Source organism: Erinaceus europaeus, chromosome 13 (genome assembly GCF_950295315.1).
Source record: "Erinaceus europaeus chromosome 13, mEriEur2.1, whole genome shotgun sequence".
Classification (NCBI taxonomy): Eukaryota; Metazoa; Chordata; class Mammalia; order Eulipotyphla; family Erinaceidae; genus Erinaceus; species Erinaceus europaeus.
In genome coordinates, this window is record NC_080174.1 from 73,257,460 (window position 1) to 73,276,659 (window position 19,200).

General features: G+C 52.0%; 1 protein-coding gene across 3 annotated transcripts in view; it reads left to right on the plus strand.

Annotated features, from left to right (window-relative positions):
* Positions 1-19,200, plus strand: part of ACOT11 (acyl-CoA thioesterase 11) — a 65,067-nt gene that overhangs the window by 45,496 nt on the left and 371 nt on the right. For all 3 annotated transcript variants that reach the window (XM_016185982.2, XM_060206266.1, XM_007518032.3), the window contains exons 3-15: positions 1,693-1,762; positions 4,643-4,703; positions 5,749-5,847; positions 6,270-6,405; positions 7,679-7,835; positions 8,745-8,864; positions 11,147-11,291; positions 13,276-13,331; positions 14,419-14,485; positions 14,815-14,898; positions 16,369-16,502; positions 16,993-17,130; positions 17,997-18,123. In XM_016185982.2, the coding sequence (XP_016041468.1) occupies positions 1,693-1,762; positions 4,643-4,703; positions 5,749-5,847; positions 6,270-6,405; positions 7,679-7,835; positions 8,745-8,864; positions 11,147-11,291; positions 13,276-13,331; positions 14,419-14,485; positions 14,815-14,898; positions 16,369-16,502; positions 16,993-17,130; positions 17,997-18,123 (1,394 nt within the window). The remainder of the gene's footprint in view (positions 1-1,692; positions 1,763-4,642; positions 4,704-5,748; positions 5,848-6,269; positions 6,406-7,678; positions 7,836-8,744; positions 8,865-11,146; positions 11,292-13,275; positions 13,332-14,418; positions 14,486-14,814; positions 14,899-16,368; positions 16,503-16,992; positions 17,131-17,996; positions 18,124-19,200) is intronic.

Genomic DNA, 19,200 nt, shown 5'->3' on the forward strand with positions numbered 1-19,200 from the left:
AGAGAAAGTGAGAGGGCAGAGGGAGATAGAGAGGGAAAGAGACAGAGAGACACCTCCAGCCTTGCTTCACACTTTTGGAGCTTTTCCCCTGCAGGTGGGGACCAAGGGCTTGAACCTGGGTCCTTGTGCTATTTATTTATTTGTTTATTTATTTATTTATTGGGTAGAGACAGAGAGAAATCAAGAGGGAAGGGAGAGATAGAGAGGGAGAGAGAAAGAGAGACACTTGATGCACTGCTTCAACTCTTGTGAAGTGTCCCCTCTGCAGGTGGGGACCAGGGGGCTTGAACCCCTGTGGGCTCTAATGGGTGCGCACCACCACCCAGCTGGACTTGACCACTTCAACTTTAGATAAAAAGAGATTTCAAAATTTTGTAAAATAAATAAATCTTTTATTCTTTTTTTAACTGTAGGTTTTTTAAATATTTGTTTTTATTATTTATTCTCTTTTGTTGCCCTTGTTTTATTGCTGTAGTTATTATTGTTGTCATCGCTGTTGGATAGGACAGAGAGAAATGGAGAGGGGAGGGGAAGACAGAGATGGGGAGAGAAAGACAGACACCTGCAGACCTGCATCACCGCTTGTGAAGCGACTCCCCTGCAGGTGGGGAGCTGGGGGCTCGAACTGGGGGCTCGAACTGGGATCCTTACACCGGTCCTATTATTCTTTTTAATTAGTGACTGGGGAAGCAATCAAAAGTTCCAAGAGAGAAGGAGGAACAGCATAGCCCCCATCCACCCTTCATGGAGCTTCCCCTTGGTGCTGTGCTAACCACTGAGCACAGTGCTCGTGTGTGGTTCTGAGGGCCTGAGCCCAGGTTCAGACATGGCTGGGTGAGCATTCTGCTGGGTGAGCTACCTGGCCCCAGACTGAGCTCATTTTATTGCTTTGCTTCACAGTCGTCTGGGGTGGGGTGGGGGGATAGATGAGTCACTTGAGTGCCCTCCCCTCCCCTGGATTGTTGGATGGAAGAAGGAGGTGGCTGTGGGGTTGTGGGAGAGAAGAGCAGAGGCCCTGACTTAGCCCAGGGGCAGAGAAGGCAAGGAAGAGACACAAAGTCCAGAGGGTGAGGGTGACTCAGCCCAGGGAACAAAAATGAGTGAAGCTTCTGGGGCAGAGGTCCAGGCCCTTGCAGAGCCTGAGAAGGAGAAGGGCATGACGGTCATTCACTCCTTCCTCTTACTCAGTCTCTGTGATGTGCCAGGTCTACTTCTGGGGCAGCACACAGCCATGGAGAAGATAGGCAGAAACCCTTAGCCTCAGGTGACTGACAACATAGCAGAAGGGAGATCTTAGCCAAAACCGGGACTTGGAAAAGCAGGTCAGTGGGCTGGTTGGTGATGCTCCTGATTGAGTGCACATGTTACAACGCACAAGGACCCAGGTTCAAGCCTCTGGTCCCCACCTGCGGAGGGAAAGCTTTGTGAGTGGTGAAGCAGTGCTGCAGGTGTCTCTCTGTCTCTCTCCCTCCGTATCACCCCCTTTTCAAATTCTAGCTGTCTCTATCCAATAAATAAAATAAAGATAAAAAAAATTAAAAAAAGAAAGAAAGAAAATCAGGTCAGGCCATGGTGGTGGTGAGGAAAGCAGAGGAGGGTGGGGGCATGGCCATGAGTCAGGGGGCTCTGCCCCTAGAGCAGGGCCTAAGGTGACATTAGGTGGTTAGCTATGCTTTCTCCTCCTGATGCCAGCGGAAAGACATGCCGGATGCCCCTGTGTCACTGCCTCCATGGACGACATCTATTTTGAGCACACTATCAGGTGAGTGACCCCCCACACACACACACACACATACCTTCCATCACTTCTCAGTCCGTCTCACCCCACAAGCCCAAGGTTGGCTCCAGTTCCCCTGCCTGGTCAGCCTATGTGCTGTCTAGGACCTGATGGTCTGGTCTGCCCCAAGTGGAGTGGGGCAGCCTCTGGGGAGCAGGGACTTAGTGAGGTTTCCAGGTGAGCTGTCAGGGGAAAGGGGGGATTTCCCTTGCTCAGGGTGAGATCATGGCAGTCGCTTTAGATCTGGAGTTGGACCTGGCGTAGTGTGTGACTTTGAAGAGGCCGGTCTCCTTCTCTGAACCTCAGTTTCCTTGCCTTTTCTCCCTCCCCCTTCCTTCCTTCCTTCCTTCCTTCCTTCCTTCCTTTCTTTCTTTCTTTCTTTCTTTCTTTCTTTCTTTCTTTCAGTTTTTATTTATTAACGAGAAAGATAGAAGCAGAGAGAAAGAACCAGACATCACTCTGGTATATGTGCTGCTGGGGATTACCCACTGCACCATCTCCCAGACCTCCCTTCCTCCCTCCCTCCCTCCCTCCCTCCCTCCCTCCCTCCCTCCCTCCCTCTCTCCCTCCCTCCCTCCCTCCCTCCCTCTCTCCCTTCCTTCCTTCCCTCCTCTATTTCTTCTTTCTTTCTTTCCTTTTCCTCCTCCTTCTCCTCTTCTTTCTCCTTCTTGTTTTTAGACAGAGATGAGAAGTAGATCAGAGAGAGCATCAAAACTTCCTTTAATGCACTGGGGACTGTACTGGGAGCTGGATTCCGCACATGGCAAAGCAACACACTGCTAAATGTGCTTTTTCACCTGTCTTGCCCCTGTTTTTTTTATTTGTAAAGTGGAAGGAATTAGACTTTATTAGTGGATGCCTTGGCAAACGCTAGAAGAAGAAGTGGATGCCGTTGGGGACTCAAGCATGAGAGTCTTTTGGGATAACTGTTATGCTATCTCCCCAGTTCAAATACAGATTACTCACTCGCTTGCTGACTTACTTACTTACTTACTTACAAGAGATGAGAAGAGAACCAGAGCATCACTCTGGCATATGCGATGCTGGGGATCGAACTCAGGACTTCCATGCTTTAATCCATGCCACCACCTCCTAGGCTGCTGAACTCATGTTCTTTTTTGGACTTCTGCTGTGGACTGGGCCTGGTGCTCAGCTCAGTTCTGTTTTCCTCATTTGCCCCTTGGCAGCCACACTTTCTCCACATTTCACGGACAGGGCAGAGGACCTTCCAGTGTCACACAGTTTGGCAACATGACAGTCTGGCTAGAGCTTGACTGGACCCCTGCCCTGTATGGCCTTTCCCACTGTGTCCCCTGCTGCCCCCCTAACCTCAGGCCTCTTGGGAGGGACCTTTCCTAGCTTGAGGACGGGAGGGTGTGGCTGTGTTGTCTGAAGGAGAAATCAGCACTGTGCACTAGTCCAGGTGCAGAGAGTTGGGTGTGTGAGTTCAGGGTCTCACAGTGACTGATGGGACCAGCACTGCAGCCCCCCTGATGTGTCTTCCCCAGAGTCCATCAAGGGGGCACCCTTTGCTGCCTCCAGTTATACACAGGGCAGACTGAAAAATAAATATATTTGGAGGGCCGGGTGGTGGCACACTTGGCACATGTTATAATGCATAATGACCCAGGTTTGAGCCCCAGTCCCCACCTGCAGGGGGAAATCTTTGTGAGTGATGAAGCAGTGCTGCAGGTGTCTCTGTCTCTCTTCCTCTCTATCTCCCCCTGCCCTCTTGATTTCTGTCTCTATCCTATATATAAATAAAGATAACAAAAAATTAAAATAAATATATTTTGGGCCAGCAAAATAGTTCACTTGGGTAGTGTGTTGCATTGCCATGTGCCTGATTCAGGTTTGAGCTCTGTGCTCACCATTCACCACACTGAAGGAAGATTTGGTTCTGTAGTCTCTAATACATATGTATATATATAATTTTTAGTTCATTTTCAAATTCTTTTATAAGGGAAGTAATGATTTACAGAACAGTTGTTGTCATCAATAGATTTATTTATTTATTATGCCTCCAGGGTTACCTCTGGGACTCAGTGCCTGCACCACGAATCCACTGCTCTGTGGGCCATTTTTTTCCCCATTGGTGTTATTATTATTGTTGTTGTTGTTGAATAGGACAGAGAGAAATTGAGAGGGGATGGGAAGATAGAGAGGGGGAGAGAAAGATTGACACCTGCAGACCTGCTTCACCACTTGTGAAGCGACTCCCCTGCATGTGGAGAGCCAGGGACTTGAACTAGGGTCCTTGTACTTAGTACTATGTGCACTTAACTGGGTGCACCATCGCCCAGTCCCCTCCACCCTTTGTTTCCAGCTCTTTGCACACAGTAGGCATCTAATAAATGTGGAATGCATTGATTCAGTAGGTCACTGCTTAAGGAGGAACCCATACAGTCTGGATGAGTCAGCAGTGAGCAAAACAACTGTGAGCTTTGCTCCAGTGAAACAAAGCTCTCCAGGGAGACAGTGATCAATCACTGGAAGCAGCCTAAGGATGGGGGCCTTACAGGACTCCAGGAGGCAGGGAGGGCTTCCTGGAGGAAAGAACCTTTGGTCTGAGAACAAAAGGAAACCTGAACACTAATTGGACAATGGGGAGCATGGGACAAGTAGGATATGAACGGAGCCATGCCTTTCTACCAGCCTTAGCTATCCTACCTGTAAAGTCAAGGGCCCATGTGCATCTTGCTGGCATGCTCCAAGGACGAGGTGACACTGTAGATGTGAATAGGCTCTGTGAGCAATGGCAGTATCCTGGTGGTCCCCATAAGCTGAGGCCCTGAGACGATCTCAGACCTGGCTCTTTCCCTCTGCCCCCTCCAGAAGGCTCACCTCCTGATTTTCCCTCCCCAGTGTCGGCCAAGTGGTGAATATCAAGGCCAAGGTGAACCGGGCCTTCAACTCCAGTATGGAGGTGTGTGGGGTGGGCACTGATGGGGAACAGGGTAGTGGGTGGGTTTTCTGCCTCCACTCCATTCTCAGCCCCTGTGGGCATGCTCATAGCCAAAGATCCCTAGGGTTCTGAGGAGGCCCAGGGGTTCTGAAACAACCAGAGACCTTGGGGGGCAGCCTGGGGACCTGCCTGCCCCATGGCCAATCTCCTTGTCTCAAGTTACCATGCTACATAGATTCAACTTGGGACTCAACAGAGAGGCAGGACAGCCTCAGAATCTCTCTCTCTCTCTCTCTCTCTTTCTCTCTCTCTCTCTCTCTCTCTCTCTCTCTCTCTCTCGGTGGCCAGGTAGTCATGGGCTTGGGAGGTGGGGGGTGGGGGCGGAGAAGACAGCCACTGTGCAGCAGGGCTATAGCTTGGGAAGCCTTGGCTTCCTTGTTCACTTTCCATAACCTCAGTTTCCCCGTCTGTGCAATGAAAACATTCCTGTGCTCCCAGGGAGGAAGGGAGGGAGGACTACAGGTTTGAAGGGAGGACTCAATACCGGTGCCCAGAACTCAGAGCTCTGTGGGTGTAGAGGTGGGACCCTTGTTTGTCACCTTGGACTTCAGTTGAAAGCAGAGTCAACCAACAGGGCCCGTGCCTATGGAGAGATCACCAGGCTGACACTGCTTGTGTCTCTGGACACCTCATAAATGCCGAGACATGCCCTGGTCCCCCTCAAGTCCTCTTCAACCTGGCCAACACTTGACCCATGTCCAACCCTTTCCTGGATGCTGTCATTTCTGCCCCCACCTCTTGAGGAGAGAGGAGTGATCATTTCCAGCTCACAAATGAGGGAACTGAGGCCCAGAGGAGGGGAGAAGTCATTTACTCAAGGGTCCCCAGGGGTCAGGGGGAAGAGTCAGCATTTTCCCTGGGGGCTGGGACCCCCTAGACTCAGGAGGTGATGCCAGAGGTTGTATCTGAGTGGGTAGGGTGTGTGTGTTTGTGTATGTGTGTGTGTCCCATCTCCTTGAGCTGTGGGGCTGGTTTGCTCTGGCTATCTCTCCCCCTCCCTCCCCAGGTGGGCATCCAGGTGACCTCTGAGGACATGTGCTCTGAGAAGCAGTGGACTGTGTGCAAGGCCTTGGCCACCTTTGTGGCTTACCGGGAGATCTCCAAGGTAGCTGTGGGGCCACCTGTCCCCCATCACTGTGGGCCTGGCTCAGGGGACAAGGCTGGAGGTGAAGGAGGATGGAGATGGGGTTCAACAGGGAACCCACAATGCCCAGCAGAGAACCCAGCTTCTCTGTGATGCAATCCCAGGTGCCCTCCCTCTCTCCCTGCCTCTCGCTGTGCATCTCACCTGAGAACTCATCTGGCTCTCCACTGCCCTTCCACGTGTGCAGAGACAGTTCCTCTGTGCTTTTACCCAAGAGGAGACCTGGGGACACTTGGGGGCGGGGGTATATCAGTCCACAGGGAGGGAGGGAGAGAGGGAAGGACAATGAGGAGATAGTGACTCGGAGCCAGTCAGCAGCCCCCCAGCCTGAGATGGTACGAAGGTGGCCAGTGTGGTCCTGAGCACCCCTCCTCCTCACGCAGGTGAAGCTTAAGCAGATCACGCCCCGCACGGAGGAGGAGAAGACGGAGCACAGCGTGGCGGCCGAGCGCCGGCGCATGCGGCTGGCTCATGCAGAAACCATCAGTGGCCTCTTGGCTAACTGCGCCATTCAGGATGGTGAGTGACTGTGGTGGGTGGGTGGCTGGCGTCCCACATGCCCTGGGCTGGGCAGAAGGAGGGAGGGAGGGAATCTGCTCAGGATGTGCGCCTGCTGGTGGCCTGTATAGGCAAACCTTTCTGTTTGCCTCAAAGAGAATATACAGTAACTGTGTTCTGTATTTTGTTTCTTTTTTTTTTTCCTCTTAAAAATATATCTTAGGGGTCGGGCGGCGGCGCAGTGGGTTAAGCGCAAAGCGTAGGGACCGGCGTAAGGATCCCAGTTAGAGCCCCCGGCTCCCCACCTGCAGGGGAGTTGCTTCACAGGCGGTGAAGCAGGTCTGCAGGTGTCTATCTTTCTCTCTCCCTCTCTCTCTGTCTTCCCCTCCTCTCTCCATTTCTCTCTGTCCTATCCAACAACAAAGCAACATCAACAATGGCAATAATAACCGCAACGAGGCTGCAACAACTAGGGCAACAAAAAGGGGGGGAAATGGCCTCCAGGAGCGGTGGATTCATGGTGCAGGCACCGAGCCCAGCAATAACCCTGGAGGAGAAAAAAAAATTAAAAAAAAAATTAAAAAAAGACAAATGTATCTTAAGGGAGTCAGACAGTGGGGCATTGGGTTGAGCAAACATCTTACCAAGCACAAGGACCCAGGTTCAAGCTCCCATTCCCCACCTTCAGGGTGTGGTGAAGCAGATCTGTAGGTATCTTTCTTTCTGTCTTACCAAATAAAATATAAAGAAAGAAAAAGAGAGAGAGAGAGAGAGAGAGAAAAAAGAAAAAGGAAAAGAAAGGGAAAATGGCTTCCAGGAGTGGTGGATTTTTAGTGTAGGCACAGAGCCCCAGTGACAATAATTCTGGTAATAAAAAAAAATTTGTTTTGCCCCCAGGTTTATTTCTGGGGATTGGTGCTGACACTACAAATCCACTGCTCCTGGCGGTCATTTTCCTCCCCATTTTATTGGATAGGACAGACAAAAATTGAAAGGGGGGAGTGATAGCGAGGGAGAGAGAAAGATAAGACACCTGCAGACCTGCTTCACCACTTATGAAGTGTCCCCCCTGCAGGTGGGGAGTGGGAGGCTCCAACAGGATCCTTGTGTGGGTCCTTGCTCTTAGTATTGTGTACACTTAACTGGGCGCTTCACCACCTGGCCCTGAAAAAATGTATCTTGAGTAGCTCAGGAAGTGGCACAGAGGCTAGAGCACTGGACTTGGGAGTCTTAGTAGTGGAGCACCCCTGGGCCTCCCTGAGGAGAACCTCATTTCCCTCTCGTCCCTGGGCAGATCTGGAGAGCAGGGACTGCAGTCGCATGGTGCCGGCTGAGAACACTCATGTGGAGAGTGTGGAGCTAGTCCTGCCCCCCCACGCCAACCACCAAGGCAACACCTTCGGGGGCCAGATCATGGCCTGGATGGAGAACGTGGCCACCATTGCAGCCAGGTAAGGGACCAGCTGGCTACCTCTGCCTCCTCTTCTTCCTCCTCGGTGCCCACTTAGCCGGCTCCCTGACTGGTGCAGGCATTGAAGGCTTCAGGAGCCCGCTGCTCTGCTAGGGTAGCTCTAGGCTTCCAGACCCACAGAATCAGAAAGAAATGCTTTACTCTGAGCAGACTGTCCCTTCCTTGCTGGTTCCCATGGCCTATCTGGGAAACACCAAGCCCCTAAGCTTGACCTGAGGCCTCCCCTAAATGAGCCCAGCTGCTCTCTCCTTGTGTCCTGTGCTCCCTCCAGATCAAACCACTCTCCCTTCCCACTCCCAACCTCCTCATTTCCAGCCCCCTACCCTTGCTTCTGGTCTAATTTAGGCCTTGCAATCCCCACTTTCCTTAGCCTGTGGAAACCCTGTCACTGTCCTCCACATTGAAGGGAGCCTTGAATGCCTGTACCAATCATGTGGTCTCTCTCCTTTTTTTTTTTTTTTTTTTTTAATTTTTTTAGCAGAGCATAAACTCAGTTCTAGTTTATGGTGATGTGGGGGATTAAACTTGAAACTTTGGAGCCTCAGGTATGCAAATGTCTGCATAACCATTGTGCTATCTATTTCAGTGTTTCTGCCCTCTTTCTTTCCCTCTCCTTCTTCCTCTCCCTGTCTTTCTCCCTCTCAGTCTCTATCTAAAATAAACTTCAGCCTATTTCCACCTCAACTTCAGTATCTGCTGGGAAGTGGGATTTAGTTCACTTTCTCTGGACAGAACTATCACTGGGTTGGATGGGTGTGGTTGAACCAGAGGTCTGTGACACTGGTTCTGTGCTGGATTCTGGGCTGGGGACAGGGATTGCAACTGGCCTGAGCCAGTGGCTGAAGCACTGGGATTTCTTCCGCCCCTTCCACCTTGCGGCTTCCTCCAGCCGACTGTGTCATGCCCACCCCACGCTGAAGATCATTGAGATGTTCCATTTCCGAGGCCCGTCTCAGGTTGGGGACCGACTAGTGCTCAATGCCATCGTCAACAATGCCTTCAAACACAGGTGAGGGCTGGTCCCTGAGGGCTTCCCCCTACACACACACACACACGCACACGCACACGCACACGCACACGTACACGCACATGCATATGCACAAGCACACGTACGTGCACACACACGCACAGGCACACGCACACACCCTGGATCCTCCTATAAATCTGCCATGAGCCCTGTGCCCTGCAGGCAGGGTCTCAGCTCCGCTGGCTACCAGGGCCCCTTCTCCATCACCATCTTGCTTAGTTCCCTCTCCTGGGCCCCCAGCCCTGTGTCTCCCATACTATGTGCTCACTGTGTCTCTGTCTTGATCTCTGCCACACTGTGGGTGCTCAGATTATAGGCCACCTCTTGCCAGTTTTCCCTGAAACAACCGCTAGTCAGTCCCCAGAGTCCTCACCTTTGGAATGACCCTTATGCCCCTTGGAGGGCTTAACTCAAGTCCGTATCCTTTTAGTGGTGTCAGAGCATACCTGGTCTCTGAAGCCAGGCTGCCTGGGTTTAAGCTTGGCTCCATTGCTGACAGGCTGTGTTACTTTGGGCAAGTTCCTTAATGTCTCTGAGCCTCAGATCTTTCACCTGTGAAATGAGGCTAATCACAGTTAGGTCACTGTTGTAAGGAGTCAGTGAGGTATAACTAGTAGGAATGCCAAAGAAAATGCTGAGTGAAGGTCATCCTTCGCTGTTGTTATTAATATTTATCATCATCTTTTAAAACATTATTTTAATATTTATTTTATTATTATTATTTTTGCCCCCAGGGTTATTGCTGGGGCTTGGTGCCTGCACTATGAATCCACGGCTCCTGTGGCCATTTTTTTTAAATAAATTTTTTTGCATAGGACAGAGAGAAATTGAGAGGGGAGAAGGAGATAGGGAGAAAGAGAGACACCTGCAGACCTGCTTCATCACTTGTGAAGCAACCCTCCTGCAGGTGGGGAGCTGGGGTCCTTGAGTGGGTCCTTGTGCTTCATACTATGTGTGCTTAATCTGGTCCACCAATGCCCAGCCCCCAATATGCATTATTTTAAGGGGAGAGAAATACAGAGAGAAAGACGCAGTGAAAGACCAGAGCACTGCTCAGCCCTAGCTTATGGTGGTGCTGGGGATTGAATCTGGGGCCTCAGAGCCTCAGGCATGAAAGTCTTTTGCAGAACCATTATGCTGTCTTCCCAGTCCATAATTATCATTATCACTATCATTCATAGTCTGACTGGCACACATTCTGCTGTTATTCAATGGGGAAGCCCTGAGCCAGTTGCTGTGAGGCCTGTTTTTTTTTTGCCTCCAGGGTTATTGCTGGGGGCTCCATGCCTGCACTATGAATCCACTGCTCCTAGAGGCCATTTTTCCCCTTTTGTTGCCCTTGTTGTTAATCGTTGTTACTATTATTGTTGTCATTGTTGATAGGAAAGAGAGAAATTGAGAGAGGAAGGGAAGACAGAGAGGGGGAGAGAAAGATAGACACCTGCAGACCTGCTTCACTGCCTGTGAAGCGACTCCCCTACAGGTGGGGAGCCAGGGGGCTCGAACTGGGATCCTTACCCCGGTCCTTGCACTTTGCGACACGTGTGCTTAAACTGCTGCGCTACCACCTGGCCCCGTGAGTCCTGTTTTGTACATTAATCAATTAACTTATTTTTTAATCTTAAAAAATTTAAATTATATTTATTTATTTCCTTTTTATTGCCCTCGTTTCTATTATTGTGGTAGTTATTGTTGTCGTTATTGATGTCATTGTTGTTGGATAGGACAGAGAGAAATGGAGAGAGGAGGGGGAGACAGAGAAGGGAAGACAAAGATAGACACCTGCAGACCTGCTTCACCACCTGTGAAGCGACTCCCCTGCAGGTGGGTAGCCAGGGGTTCGAACCGGGATCCTTACGCCGGTCCTTGGCTTTGCATCACGTGCACTTAACCCGCTGTGCTACTGCCCAACTCCCAATCTTAAATTTTTTTATTATCTTTATTTATTGGATAGAGACAACCAGGAATCAAAAAGGTAGGGGGAGATAGAGAGGGAGAGATAAAGAGAGACACCTGCAGTCCTGCTTCACTGCATCTCTGTGTCTCCAGTGACTAGCTTGGGGCCAAGCACACAGGACACCCTGTGATTGTTGCTGAGAGGGGCCAGCTCTGGGGTTTCCTAGGGGGAACTCTGATCTGGGCTGCTGGAGGAATGGCGGGAGTGTGTGTGTGTGTGTGTGTGTGTGTGTGTGTGTGTGTGTGTGTCAAGTGGCATGGCCTGGGTAAGGTCTGCCTGCTGTCACAACAGCCCTCGCTGCCCTCAGCATGGAGGTGGGCGTGTGTGTGGAGGCCTACCGCCAGGAGGCAGAGACCCAGCGGCGTCACATCAACAGCGCCTTCATGACCTTCCAAGTCCTGGACACAGACAACCAGCCTCAGCTGCTGCCCTGGATAAGGCCCCATCCTGGAGTGAGTGGGGGCCGTGCCCTGCCCTGCCCCTGCTCCTAGATCCAGATCCTTCTGCCCAGGGGTGGTGGGGTCTGGCAGCCTGGGGATTGACAGTCCCTTTGCTGGGGGGACAGTCAGCTGTGCGTGCTCAGGCAGGATCCCCAGCTTTGTCCCTGTTCTCTGCCTAGAGAACCTCCACCATTCATGTGGGTCTGGGAGCACTCACGAGCCTGCAGTTAGAGGAGTCATGTGGGTGGGGACCACCATGCCTGTCACCTTCTAGTGCCTGATGCAAATGCCCAATGCCCCGCTCTGTAAAATGGGCATGTGCACAGTCCCTGCCCCTTGGGACTCTTGGGGGCAGAGGTCTTTGGGATACTGACCCCATGCCTGGCCAAGCCCTGTAGCTCTCAGGAAGTAGGGCTGTTACCATGGGAGTGGCAGGAGAGCAAGGTGCACGGGGCGGACACTCAGGCTGGCACTGTAGCAAAACCCCTTTGGGGCTGAAGAAATAGCCCACACGACTCAGGTTTGAGCCTGGCTCCCACTGCACTGAAGGAGATTTCAGTGCCATTCTCTCTCTCTCTCTCTCTCTCTCTCAAACAAAAGCAAGCAAGCAAACAAACAAAAAACTCCTTTAAGGCCCAAAAGGCAGGAGATTGGATAAAACACTAGATTCTTAAGCACAAGACCCCCAATTCAGCCCACAGCATCACATATGACATATGCCAGGTTCTCTCTCTTCTTTTAAAAAAAAAGCTTATTGAGCCAGCAATATAGCTCACTTGGGTAGTGCGCTGCTTTGCCATGTGCAGTCGTCAGATTAGAGCCTGACCCCCACAGCACTGAAGGAAGCTTTAGTGCTGTGGATTCTTTTAAGGGGAAGAGGAGGGAAAGGGAGGGGAGGAGAGGGCAGGGGAAGGGGGAAGGAAGAGGGAGGGAGAGGGGGAAGGTGCTCCTTTTTGCTTCCTGTGAGCCAGGGCCTAGTTTGCTCTGGAGTAGTGGTGGTGGGCTGGGAGACCCGAGCCTTGTGACACCTTGGAGTGACAGACTGGAGCTGAGCTGTGTGACCCTTCCTGCATGGGCTCTGTAGCTCCAGTGAGAGGAGGGGTGGGGAGCTCCGCAGTTGGGTATGTGAGGTGCCTTCCTGGGTGTTTTCACTCAGTGCTGGTGAGTGGGAAGCCACAGCAGCAGTGCTAGGGACAGGCTCAGAGTGCAGCCCTCAGGGCATAGTTCCTGGCTCCACTCCTTACACCTGTGACCTTGGGTGGCCACTCAGCCCATGCCTGCCTCAGTTTCCTCTCTGCTGTGGGGATAGCAGCAGCGGTAGAGATTTAATTAATTAATTTTAATGAGAAAGACTAGAGCTCTGGTTTAGGGTGGGCGATATGAAGGAGGCTTTGGAGCCTCAAGCATGAAAGGCTTTTTGCAGAACCATTATGCTGTCTCCCCAGCCTGCTACAGACATTTGGATGGAGTGTTTGCATAGAAAGCACTTCAGAAGAATGTCTGCTACACTGCAAACTCTCAGTAAATGTGGGTTCCCATTAGCATTTTTTTTCTTTATTGGATAGAGACAGAAATTGAGAGGGGAGGCGTGATAGAAAGGGAAAGAGACAGAAACATCTGCAGTCCCGTTTCATACTCATGAAGCTTTCCCTTCACGTGGGCACCAGGGACTTGAACCTGGGTCTTTGCACACTGTAATGTGTGTGTTTAAGCAGGTATGCCACCGCCTGGCCCTGCTTCCCATTAGCACTGTAAGTGCCCTTTGGGACCCTCATTTATAAAGGAAGAAAGTGAGGTCCTCAGCCTCTCAGGGTCAGAAGGGAAGCGGGGGTCAAGAGCTCAGCTACAGGCCTGTCCTGTTACTTGTCACTGGCTACCCCGGTGAGACTGAGCTCCCCTGTAGGACCTCTGCGGGGCCTTGTGGGGCAGACAGGACTAGGATATCTGGGGGGAGGGTGATGCCCACGCCACAGTCTGCCCCTGCTTCCCTCTCCAGGATGGTGAGCGGCGATACCGAGAGGCCAGTGCCAGGAGGAAGATCCGCCTGGACAGGTGAGTGAGAGCTGGGTGGTGGGAAGGGACACGGGGCTCATCTCCCCACCACTACCCCCCCCCCAGCCTCAGGGCCTGCAATTTCTTCTGCATTGCTACTGTGCTGGGCACTGGGCTAGACCCTTTATACCCATGTAGCCCCTCCTGCTGGCTTCATTCTCACCAGCTCATTGTGCAGAGGTATGACAGAGGGACGGGTTGGCCCCAGGTAGGAATGATGCCAGGTGCATCCCTTTTCCACTCTGGTGTCCACCCATGGGTGCTGAAGAAAGTCAGGCTCTGAGAGGAGACACAGCTGCTCCTGAAGTTCTACAAACTTCTGAAATGCTGAGCCCGGGTTCCCAACCATTAGGAAGCAAAATGTGCACTAGCAAAGCAGTCACCGTGCGTCGGCCATATTGTCAGGACAGCAGGTGTGAGTTCTCACCCCACTTGTTGGGTGAGGACACTGAGGCACCAGGGAGAAGTCACTTGGCCAAAGCCTGCTGCCCAGCAAGGTCCAAGCCCTTGCCTGGGCCCAACTCTAGCCTGCCCCACCTCAGACACTGTGAGCTCCCAGCTGCAGAGTGTGAGCCCGGCCAGCCTCCCCAGGCAGGCAGGTGTCTTTCCAGTGGGCACACAGTAGGCCTGTGGTGCCATCTGTCAAAAGAGGTGAACTCCCTGCAGCTGGGGAAATGGCTCAGCTGGGGGGACCTAGATGATGCAGGTTGTTGGTTCTAACCCTGACACTACAAGCATCAGGTGAGGCTCCAGTTTCTCTCTGACCCCTCTGAAACTTTCTCCCTCTCTCTCTCTCTCTCTCTCCCCCTTGTTATTTCTGTTGTTTTTGGATAAGACAGAGAGAAATAGAGGAGGGGAAGACAGAGAGGGAGACAGAAAGATAGACACCTGCAGACCTGCTTCAACACTTGTGAAGTGACTCCCCCTGCAGGTAGGGAGCTGGGGGCTTGAAATGGGATCCTTACACCGGTCCTTGCGCTTTGCACCATGTGCACTTAACCCACTGCACTACCACCTGCCCCCATGAAATAAATTGAGAGAGAGAGAGAAACTACCTAGCTTATCATCTTGTCATCCTCTCTCCCAGGAAGTACATCGTGTCCTGTAAGCAGGCAGAGATGCCCCTCTCTGTCCCCTGGGACCCCAGCAATCAGGTAAGTCCCTGTGTTCTGAGGGGACAGTCCCCTGGTCTGTGAGGGGAATGGCCTCTTGTCAAAGTGGATATGGAGGTGGACCTGGTCCTCAAGCCTGTTTTAGGGGTCCAAGGACTCTCCTGCCTCCCTCCCACTCCCCCCCCCCCCACAGGTTGACAGAGCTCACACAGGGAGCTTGGCCAGGCCACAGTCTCCATTCACAGAGCTCAGGACTATTTGGCCTGCACCCCCATTCCTGGTCCAAGTCCCTCTACCCACCCAAGCGAGAGTGCAGCAGGGAGCCCCAAGGGTGTGGAGGTGAGGCTTCCCCCCGTCCTCTGTCCATCCAGGTGTATCTGAGCTACAATAACGTCTCCTCCCTGACGATGCTCATGGCCAAGGACAACTGGGTGATGTCTTCAGAGAGCAACCAGGTAGCTGACCCCAGCCGCCCCACTTTGCTTTCTCCTCTGAGCAGCCTCAGGCAGCTGAGTGCAAGCAAGAGACACTTTCAGACCACTCTGGGCAAAGGAATGGGAAGAGATGTGGAAACCAGCTTAGTTACGGGAATGTACCTGCCCCAAAGGCCCTGATGTACAGAACCCCAGATCTCTCCTGGCGCCTGTCCACCTTCAGGCCCCCATCACACATACCCTTTGCCCTCTGCTCAGTGGCTTCCTCCTCCTCTCCCTGCTCCTTTCCTTTCCCCCTCCATCTCTCCCTTTCTTCCTTTCTTTCTTTCTTTCTTTCTTTCTTTCTTTCTTTCTTTCTTTCTTTCTACCAGAGTGCTGCTCAGCTCTGGTTTATGGTGGTGCAGGGGGATTAAACCTGGGACTTTGGAGCCTCAGGCATGAGAGTCTGTTTGCATAACCATTATGCTATCTACTCCATCACATTGCTTCCTTCCTCTCTCTCTCTCTCTCTCTCTCTCTCTCTTTCTCTCTCTCTCTTTCTTTCTTTCTCTCTCTCTTTCTTTCTTTTCTCTCTTCCTTCTCCTCTGCCTGCCTCCCTGTCTGTCTATCTATCTATCTATCTATCTATCTCTCTCTCTCTCTCTCTCTCCCTCTTTCATTCTTCCTTCCTTTTTCTTTCTCTCTGCTCCTTCTACAGCGAGCCCTTGCAGGGGTTGGGGTGGTGTGGGGAAGGCAGTGAACAAATGGGCTGGAGAGGAGTGAGATTTGAGTTCTATCACTCTCGTGTGTGCCCTTGGGTGAGTCACTCCCCCACCTATGACATTAGGATGACACCTGATTCTGAGCGTCTTATTTCTTTTCTTTTGTTTTTTGACCTTAGTCACTGACCCTTTTTATTTCCTTTCTTTTCTTTTTCCTTCCTTCCTTCTTTATTTCCAGCCTTCCTTCCTCCCTTCTTTCCTTCCTTCCTTCGTTCCTTCCTTTTTTTTTCTCTTTATACCAGAGTACTGCTCAACTCTGGCTTACAGTGATTCTGGGGATTAAACTTGGGACCTTGAAGCTTCAGACATGAAAGTCTTTGAATAACCATTATGCCCCAGCCCCTTCACTACACTCTTTTTTTTTTCTTTGTGGGAGAGAAAAGAGAGAGAGTTACCAAAGCACAGCTCCACCATGCAAGGAGCCCCACCAGTTCCGCCCTTGCTGTTGGCTATGGTGCTTTCTTGTGGTGCCTTTGCTTTACTCACTCACCATCCCCCTTCCCCCAGGCCCCAGCCACTGGATCTTAAGATACTTCCTGTCCACCTTTCCAGAATCCACTCAGTAGACCATTCTTCATGCAGAAACTCAGGGAGGTTGTTCGTAGCCACATGGCGAGTTAGTGGTGACCCTGAGCCTGCAGCCCTGGCCTCTAACCTCCTTCCAGTCCACCTGCCACCAGGCACTGTGAGGGGAACACTGTGGGAACGAGGCCACCCTTTGCCCATTCAGGTCTGCCTGTATACTCTAGAGGACGACAAGTTCCTCTCCTTCCGCATGGAGATGCTGGTGCACGTGGACACTGTACAGGCCTTTCTGCTGCTCTCGGACCTGCAGCGAAGGGCTGAGTGGGACAAGCACTTCCGGTGAGGGTCCCTGCTCAGCCTAGATGGGGCGGGGGCAGGCCTCCCATTTCTCTTCTTGTGGAGTCTTTCCCTTTGATTCTCAGCGCTCTACTGGCTTTTAGTGTCAGACTGTGCCATGAGCTGGGAGTCAGGTTCATGGTGCCGCAGAAGCACAGAGAACAGCGCCAGGTGCTTCCACTAAGCCTCTAATAGGTCGCACCTGTGCTGGGACATGTGCACCTGTAGTCATAGAAACACCTGGGGGTGGGCTGTGCAGCCCTGGGTATCTGTCCGCAGATGTGCATGTGTCTATCCGTGTTGCTGTCTGCCCCATGCCTGCATGTGCATAGAGATCTGCTTTAACATATGTGTCTCTGGTCTTAGCCAGACATTCCCAGGTTCCTGCACCTGCTCAGGGAGCCTGAAGCACAGAGTTCCCTGGGCCAGCCTGGCGTGGGCACATGGTGGTGGGGTGGCTCTCTGGGCTCCTGAGCTGTGGTCCTCCCTGCAGGAGCGTGGAGCTAGTGCAGCAGGTGGATGAAGATGATGCTATCTACCATGTCATCAGCCCCTCCCTTGGTGGGGACGGGGACACCAAGCCCCAGGATTTTGTGATTCTGGCCTCGAGGCGGAAGCCATGTGACAATGGGTATGTGGCTGCCTGCTAGGGAGCCAGGTGGCACTGGTGAGCGGGGAGCATCTCCCTCTCCAGGGAGGGGACCTCAGCTGGGAACCAGAGCTGAGCTTCCCACTGGTTCTGGGACCCCGGGGGTCACTTTTCCTTTCTGGATTGCTGTGGTCTTACTGGGGGTAGAATCAGGGACGAGGACACACCCTCGTACACACATGTTCTTTAGAGCAGTATGTATGGCCTCTGTTCCTTGGGTGGCAAGGCTACCTGGTCTCAGATCATTTACTTATTTGCTTGTTTATTTATTTTGAGAGATCTAGAGAAAGACAATAGAAAGACAAAAGCACTGTTCAACTTGGTCTTGTGGTGGTACTGGGGATTGAACCTGGAACCTTGGAGGAGCCTCAGGCATGAGAGTCTTTTGCCTAACCATTATGTTATCTCCCCAGCTCCAAGGCTTTTATAATTTTTTGAAGATGTACTGATTTATTTTCATAAGCAGGGGAGATAGCATAACGGTAATACAAGAGACTTAGGTTTAATCCCAGCGCCACCATAAGTCAGAGCTGAGCAGAACTCTGGTTGAGAAAAAAAAAAAAAGCTCATTTATAATTTTTAAAAGATTTTCATGACACAAAAACCCCAATGCACCCACATCTCCCATGATTACCTGTAGAGGAAGGACTTTTCCAGAAAGTCCACAGTGAAGTCACAGGGGTTCTGAGCAATGTAGCATACACAGGTGCTGTCCAGCTCGCTTGGAGCCAAGAGTGGCTCCTCTTAAGTGTATGTGCCCTGGAGTCTGGTGAGGGTGTCAGTGCAGAGGGGGCCTTGGGAACCTGTCACAGGCCAGGCCCAGACCTCCTTCTGCCTCCCTACCCCAGGGACCCCTATGTCATTGCCATGCGGTCAGTCACACTGCCCACGCACCGTGAGACGCCCAAGTACAGGCGTGGAGAGACCATCTGCTCTGGCTTCTGCCTCTGGCATGAAGGGGACCTGCTGACCAAGGTGAGCCCAGATGTCCCCTCCTCCCTATCACCCAGACTCACCCTCAGAGCTCAGTGCTTTCTGGTTCAGACTGTTTCAGACTCCTGTTTCTTGTCCCCCCAGCAGTCTGCCTCTCCCAGTACCAGGGAGCTTAAGTGTGTTTGTAGAGATGCCTATTTTTATTTCCTGTTTTGGAAAAAGAGAGAATGAAAGAGAGCTTCCTTCAGTGCAGTGGGAATTGGGCTTGAACCTGGGTTGTGAACATACCAAAGCAGCACTCTCCTTCAAGTGAGCTGTTTTGCAGTCCCGAGATGCACCTTTAGTAAGGTTAATCTGCAAATCAGTCTGGACTTACTACAGGACCTTGAGAAGAAGCTTTAGACACAGAGGGCAGAAAGCCTGTTCCAGACCTCTCTGGCTATTGTCCTCCTAGCAGTCTGCCTTTCTCAGTAGCAGGGAGTTTAGGCCAAGTTCTCATGTAAACCCAAGTGCTTCTTGTCAGAAGGGCTTACGTGGTTCTCATGGCCCCACAGTTCAGTGGGACAGTCACTGGAAACATGGGGGAGGAGGCTGGGTGCCAGAAAATAGGGGGAAATTTCCCCTCCTTGGCCCACAGCTGCTGTTAGCGACTTGAGACATATGAAGGTGGGGACTCAGCTGGTACCTAACTTACTCCAACTGATGAGTTTCTCAGAATAATCTCTAATCCTGAGCTGAGACTGTGGCCAGAATTCATGTTCGTCTAGGGACTCCTGGGAGGTGGCACAGTGGGTCGAGGGTTAGACTCTCAAACATGAGGCCCCGAGTTTGGTCTCCAGCATCACAAAATCCCGTAAGCAAACAGAAATGATTCCATGCTGGGCACTTGAGACCCCAGTCCCTGTCCTCCAGGACCAGCCAGCTGACAGGGGACATCCATGATGACAGTATAGTGCATGTGACAGAGGGAAGCACCAGAGAAGTGGGCTCAGGGGGGTGGGAGGACCTGCTGGAGGAGGTGACACCACTGGCCAGTCATGCAATCTTCTCATCGCCCCAGGACGCTGCCTGTCTGCAGGCGAGCGGGACTGCCCCCCCCCCCCCCCCCCCCCCGCCTTC